The following is a 7,419-nucleotide window of genomic DNA, read 5'->3' as shown; positions in this document are numbered from 1 at the left end:
TTGTTCTCTCAAAGGTATTTTTCTTTCACTCAAGAAGTGGTGTACTGACATTTTGAAACCAAGAGGACAAAAAGATGCAAGATACAGCACATAGAAGCTATTGATACTTATTTTCAAGCTTCTTCATACCTTTCTAATCTGAAGGGAGGGTGATTACTACTGTTGGAAAAACCAGAATACCAACTTTCATCAACTGTTTGATAAGTTTTCAAATGGGTCCTTCTATGTTTTTCCCCATGAATCCCTGAATAAAATGATTACCAGCATCATCAAATTCACTCTTTTCCATACTAATGCACCCTGGAGAATCTATTTTGCCTTCAATTCTTACCCACCACCATCTTGACAAGACACAGGCTGTGATCATACCTATAACACTAAACACTATTGTCTCCTTGAGCTTCTCCCAGCTATGTTCTATTTATACCTTGAAAAATCAGCATTAAAAAAACAAATCTAAGACTTGACCACCATGACATTGTTTCATACTCTTACCCACGCACCTACAGGCACTCCTGAATACCCTAGATACGCTGCCAGTGTCTAGTTGCCCTGCCTAAATCTGAGTTCAGTCCATTGGATTGCTCTGCAAAGCTAATTCACAAGTTTTATGGATGTGTTATGGAAAGGAATGAAAGCAAAGGAAAAAAACTTCAGAAAACATGAGAACTTTTGCTTGGAAGAGCATAGTCAGCAATACCAAGTTGTTTGACCTATTCATTAATTAGAAAACTTTTGTATCTTGAAGGGATACAAAAGTTGGTTGATACTGGTATGAAAATCCTGTCTGAAAGCCAGTAGCAGAAAAAGTGGAAATCAGTTATGACTTTGATGTCTGGATCACAACTTGTAAATCCAGACAGCTCCAGGTAATCCAGGAAAGAGAGCACAGGACAGTGAAACATGACACATTCACAAGAAGCCCAAGTGCAGGTGCTCCTTGATCCAGCAGCAAATTACTTAGGTCAGTTTACTAGCTTAGCTTTGGCTTCTTTGGTGTGACATTTCAGAAAAGGAGGCAGGTACAAGATAAGAAAGTAGTCCAGTTCAACTGCATGTATTTCAAGGATGAAGTTGATTCAGATTGACACAGCAAACTTCCCTCTCCAATTTGACCCACAAATGAATTGAAAACAGGAAGCAATCTGTTTTGGTTATGCTCCAGAGAATTTTTCAGTTGTTGACCGGCCCATAGTCAGAGACTCCTGCATGTGCCTACCTTTAGGTAGATTCTGGAGCACTTTAGAAAGAACAGTCCAAATACCTGCCAATTATTATTGCACTAATTACTGTGAAACTGGAAATATAAGGGAAACTCCCTTATAAAATTCAGTACTGTTGAGTGTTTCAAGGTCAGTACCATATTGCACTGCTAAGGAAGCTGAAAGCTGAAGTGTTGGGTTGCCTACTGAAAAAACAAAGGTGCAGGAACAAAGGAAAACTGTAACTGTAACTGTAACAATCTAAAGTCTGCATGGTTTCAAGGCTGTTTGCATCCTACTGTTTCACAATACTCCCCTGGATAATAAGTAATGACAATTTCATTTTTAACTCTAATATTTTAAATTGCCTGATGCTGCTTTGAAAGTGAATATTATTAAAGGGCATTGTAAAGCAGGGTCTGAGTCTCACTTGCATTCACCTGGAGCACCACTGCACCATTCCTAATTGGGATTTAGTACTGCTTACTTGTTTTTTATGAACAAGTTCCATGGTAAGTATGGAATTACTGTTGTATTACCTAGCCTACTGTACTGTCCCTCAAGCTGCTATAAAATAACAAGCTTATGTGCTCTGTGTTGCCTTGCAGTCTCTCAAGCCCTCCAAGACTGAAATAAATTTAGAGAGGACAACTTGCTGTACTGCTTGGGAGGAAAGGCTATGGTTTCACACATTCCCCCACCCTGCTCCTGTGTGGCAGGACACAGGCACCACCTCTCAGGTGTTCATCTCTCACAGGGGAGGCTACATCACACAGTGAGGGACAGACAGAACTGTGTGCAGCTCTCAGGTGCTCAGAGATAGCTGGATTAGTTCACCTGGAAGACTGGCCTTAAGTTTGCTCCTGCTAGAGGAAGTGTAACTCATTATCTAGCAAGAGCCACAGACTGTGATCATAGGTCACAATACATACCCAGCACTTGTAAGACATTCAAAGCTCCCCTCAGATAAATAACATGCTTTAGTGTCAGGATTTGTGTGAAATTCCCCATCACATGCTTCCCCATCTCTTTTCTGTGTGAGAGTTTGTGCATTCTCACTAATCACCTACAGCAGAATCCAAGTCCTTTAGCAAGAACAGGCATGGAAACAACTAGTCTGCTAAACTTTCTGGGGGCTTGCTGCTCATGCTGTGCAACAGGGACATGAGTTTGAAGATAATTAGTGACTTAATCATTGATTTGAATGCTGGTGATGACAAAACAGCATGCTTAGGCAGCTAAAGAAACACCAGAGCATCTAAGGTTTATCATTTACTGGCTTGATACAGAAAGACTTTTCCATTCTTAGGCAATATAACCTATACATCTTTGCTCTAGCAAAATTGCTGTCAAGCCTCCTGAAAATTTGCCGATATAAGAAGCACAGAGAGAGGCCCCTGTATATAAAATATTATTCTACAAGAAGACACTATTTGGTTTCCTCAGCCTTGCACCAGTGTGATAGCAGCCCTACAGCCGCAGAACTGAAAGCTTCTCCTTTTTTGACTCATTTATAATATACCTTGAACTATAGAAAATAGTGGTTTCCCAAAACCATTAATGAAAATCACGTGCAGCTAATCTCTCTGTGGCCTCACTTCCCCTGCACACATCCCCAGACTCTTGCAAGACATTCTTCCTTTATCCTCTGTCCAGATGTTATCAGTTAGTGAGTGCTATGCACTAGTGACTGTGAGGAATGCTGGAATGGATCCAATGAGCAGTTGTATACATTTAGCTGAGACAGAACCAGCTTCAATTTTATTATTTAAAGAACTGAAAAGGCTCCAGCTGTGTTCCCACACATGAATTTCATGTGCCAAGTTGGCCTTCTAAGATGCTTGTATGGTGGTGAGTCATGAATTTTGTGTGTGCAATGCACTATGAAACATGTTATTTGCTTAACAAGCTCACAGAAATTTTGACATCTTTGCTCCTGTATTTCATATTTGTATTGCACACAAAGAAATCTCTAGGTGAATATTTTATAGCACTTTGCACTACCATGTTCCAGCTCTCACCACAAAGGGAACTAAAGCAAGACAATTTTCCCAGCTGTGGTCACTGAGATGGCCAAATCCTCTTCCCCTGAATTTCCCAAGAACATGTCAGGCTGCAGAGGAGAGCCTTTGGGTAAGTTTCATTTCAAAGAGTTAGACTTTGGGAGAATTACAAGTAAATTAAAATAGAGAAACGCTAACTGCAGTTGACCCTAATAGCTTGTATTATCCTTTAGAGTTCTGTGTTTTGTCTCACTGTGCCTGACAGCCTAGAGGCAACACTGGCCTGCATGGTGTGACTTTATGGACCTATCCAAATTCACTCCAGCTAAGGAGTTTTGTACAGAAATGCAGAAAACAAATATGTAGTTAAATCATCAAGATATGTAGTTAAATCATCTCCCTATCAAGTGCCACTTCTTTCCTACAAACACATACAGGGACAAGTTTAGCCATTAGCAGTATTCAAGCAGCTTCCATGGGAGTAAATAGAGTTCTGCTTAAAAAAAGGTGTCATATATGCTACTTACATATTTTCTAGGCATTTATTATAAAAAGGTCGGGGAAGGGTTTTCTGCCTTTTCTGGGTTGATCTTGTGAATAATATTTAAGCAGATCCTCACAGCTAAAATGTGTACCAAGTCCAGCTGGCAAAGACTTTTGAGCATCACAATAATTCCAGAACTAGTTTTTCTATGTTGAACTGGCCTGTCCCTGCAAAATTTACAAGTCCATTTGTGAAACCAAAAGCTTCAAGCAAAAATGGAATTAATCTAAATTTTTGCTTCAGAACACCTAGAACTACGGAAAAGTGTTGAGTGAGGGAGAGTTTACAGTGCAGCTCTGAGCTGCCTTGCTGAATCTTCACTAAGCTAAGAGTTTGCCAAGAGTCATCAGAGACCACAAGGACATGGACATAAGAAAACATGACAGTCATTTCCCTGGCAGAAACCTGCCCTTTCTCGCAGCCATTGTATCAGCTCTGCCTGTGTGCACCTATGTATTTGTCCAGGTAAAATGAAGAGCCTGACAGTTACGATAATGGAGAGTTTCGTGCCTGAGCCTTCACATTTGTGAAGATTTTTCCATTAGCACCCTGAATTGGGTTGAATTCTCCCTACCACTTCTTGTTAGGGAAATGGATAGTCATCAAGTAAGAACAAAACAAAATCTATTCTGGAATGAACGTAACTTCTTTTCCTTTCACAGACAACGATTGCAGTGCTGCCATGGTATTGTTACTCTGCTGCCTGAGGACAAAAGCCTTTCTTTCTGGTCTTCTATTTCTGTTTACCACATTTCATTGCCTTTGCCTGCTTTTGTATTTACACAGCCTAGGAACACGGTATTTTCTTGTTGCCATATTCTATTTTGCAAGTTTTTAGAAATATTGAGGTGCGTCCTGGGTAAGGAATAGCAATTAGTTACAATATCTGTTTCAAGAAGGTGCTCTGAGCCTCTCATATGTTTCCAAGATGGTGCTCAATAAATTCTCCCCATAAATAAATGGTGATAGTGCACTGATCCCATGAATGTGAAGAAAGGACATTGAGGAAAGTCCAGAAGAGAACAGCTCCAAGAAGAGCAGAATTTCACAACCTCATTTTCAAGGCTTGGACTAGGATTCAGTGTCCCTGTTTCTATTCTCAGCAACACTTCAGACTCAGACTGTGAAATGCCTTGGTGAATCACTCAGTTTATCTGTGACTCAGGGTTTTCTCTGAGAAAAAAAAAAAAAAAGAGGTTAAAATACTTACCACTGCTTGCCAAGTGCTTTGGCATTCTGAGGGAAAGGGCACTCAGAAAATTCAAGTATAAATGTATAAATGTTTGTAGTGGACAACTGGACAATACCCAAAGGATTCCATTACAGTTTGAGCCCCAGGACAAGCTGCAGATAGTTGGGACCTCTGTTTCTTTGTACAGAGGTACTTTATGCCAACCATCTTCAGGCGTAAAACATCTGAATGAGATGCTACATTCTACTTATCAGTGTCTGAACAGAATTGGTTTGCACTTTGCATCTCTTCAGAGAACAACCGGAGTACATTTTAAAATAAATTTCATCTTCCTATTATTTTGCAACAGGGCATTAGAGGCTAATCCTTGTCGCACAGTTATCCTGTACTGTATTGTAGGAACACTGAACTGCAATACAAGGGGCAGAGCAAGGAAGCATCTCATGATTTTCTGTGAAAGAGCTGATAGTATGGGATTGGCTGTATGAACAAAGATCAAAACTTACAGCATTGCCATTTATATAACAGGGACTATTCTATAAGGTTCTATCTATACCAAAAATTTAATTCAAAAGTCTGCAAGTCCCTAAAGTGATGAGAAAGTTCAAGAAACAGAGACACATTCACAAACAGAAATACAAGATTAGCTTTTAGCCTGAAGATGCAGTTTCACAATGGGTGAAAGCCACCCTGAAACTGTTCTGCCACTGACAGGGACTGACTGGCTTTGACCTCCTGACCCCATAACACCATTTTTCTGCAACTTCCTTTGTGTCAGCACTAGTGGTCATGCAGTGAACAGTCTGATCAACTTTGATGTTAGTGCTGCTTGGAGCAGGGGGTTGGGCTTTATGGTCTCCACAGGTTCCTGCATTGCTGTAACTTGTGCAATGGAAAACTAACCACTACATTTTTTGCAGTCTGTTCATTGAGTTTTCAAGGAAAACCACGACTCCTACACCAAACAGACTGCCCACCACAGTGCAAGGGGGAAGCACATTGCTGGAGGATGTGTGTGTGGCAGAGCAGGACGTCACAGGTGTTGTGGTCTCAGCTTGCTTTAAGCCAATAGTGAAGCTGAAACTTGAGTTAGCAATAGTATGTTAAGAGCTAGCATGGTTTGGGGGGGCAAAGTACAGATGTCAAACCAGCATGGTAACAGGAAGATGATCTTCCTTGGTAAGAAAAGAAGAGTGCTGGGGAGCAGAGGAGAACAGGGACCTTGGTGTGACCTAGTGCTAGTATACCTAGAAAGCAAAATGGTCAGGCTACTGGCTATCCTAATCTTTCTGTTGACAAAGCAGTTTATTGCATGCTCTTCATGCAAGTTAGGTTATTTTCAAGGCTTTTTGCTAAAGGTTCCCCTTTTAAAAAAACCCTAAAGTTCCAAAAGGACAATCCCTTCTTGCCACCAAGCTGGTCTCCAAGATGCAGTGTTCCAAATTAGCTTCATTCATGTCCATTTTGCAGGAAACAGCTATCTTGGTTAAAGGCATATGCTAGCCACAAATCAGAAACTTTCAGTAAATTCCAAACAAGAGGCAATGTTCAACTTTTATAGTTAGTAGAGGACAAGCTAGAAAGTGAATTAGCATCTATGTAGAGGGGAAAAAGCAAAAACTCCACAAATGAGTCAGTGTCACTAATGAATCCTTAATTTTGCAAGTATCTGATTGAAACTTGAAGGATTATTACCCATTAAATCCAAATATTCCCATTAGAGTATATGCAATGTAAAACAGGTTCTCATGCTCACATTGCAGGCTTGCAGAGACTACCCTGACTTGGGTATTCAAGAATTAGCAATGTAAGACACACTGAGAAACAGTATAGAAATGCAATCTGTAGATAGGTCTTAGGAAGAGAAGCCTGATTTTTTTTTGATTCACCCTTGTTTGTATGTTTGCAGTGACACATATTTCACATTCATTTCTAACAGCTGGGCCTACAAGGCTGACACTGCACATCAAATGCAAGTCTTTGAAAATTAAACATGACCATGTGGACAAAACATTGGTGTGTGTCTGAAAGCAGCTGCTCATGGCCTACCTACTACTGCTGGTCTGGTAATCTTTGGTGATGCTCGCTTTGGGGAAGATTCAGGATGTGGAGCAACAGGCTGCACTGGCCGGGTCTGTTTGGCTGCCAGTTTCTTCAGACTTACTTGCCTCTTGTCAAACATTTCTTGTACATCTTCAAGTTTTTGTACAATTCTTTGGGCATTGGCCTTGCAAAGAAAAGGCAAACAACAAATGGTTGTCAGTGCTGGACTGAGCAAGTTAAGAAAGGACTTGTGTTACCAGATTCAGACTAGAGTGGAAGATAACACCATGCTGTAGTTAATGCAATCCAGTCCATGGGTTCACAGATCACAGTTTCACTGACCAGGACATGGTGTCTCATGCAGTCTTTCTAGCACTGCTCTGAAGAAAATCATGTATGTGTTCCAGAACTGCCCATCTGAGTAAAACTTATGGC

At 40.6% G+C, this 7,419-nt stretch overlaps 1 protein-coding gene across 1 annotated transcript in view; it reads right to left on the bottom strand.

The window, feature by feature from the left end:
• Positions 1-7,419, bottom strand: part of MCF2L2 (MCF.2 cell line derived transforming sequence-like 2) — a 60,016-nt gene that overhangs the window by 5,383 nt on the left and 47,214 nt on the right. The window contains exon 13 of the mRNA XM_009073097.1: positions 6,991-7,168. Coding sequence (XP_009071345.1) covers positions 6,991-7,168 — 178 coding nt within the window. The remainder of the gene's footprint in view (positions 1-6,990; positions 7,169-7,419) is intronic.

Source organism: Acanthisitta chloris, unplaced genomic scaffold, assembly GCF_000695815.1.
Source record: "Acanthisitta chloris isolate BGI_N310 unplaced genomic scaffold, ASM69581v1 scaffold12354, whole genome shotgun sequence".
Classification (NCBI taxonomy): Eukaryota; Metazoa; Chordata; class Aves; order Passeriformes; family Acanthisittidae; genus Acanthisitta; species Acanthisitta chloris.
The sequence above is the reverse complement of the archived record's forward strand: the minus strand, read 5'-3'. Positions and strand labels throughout refer to the sequence as shown.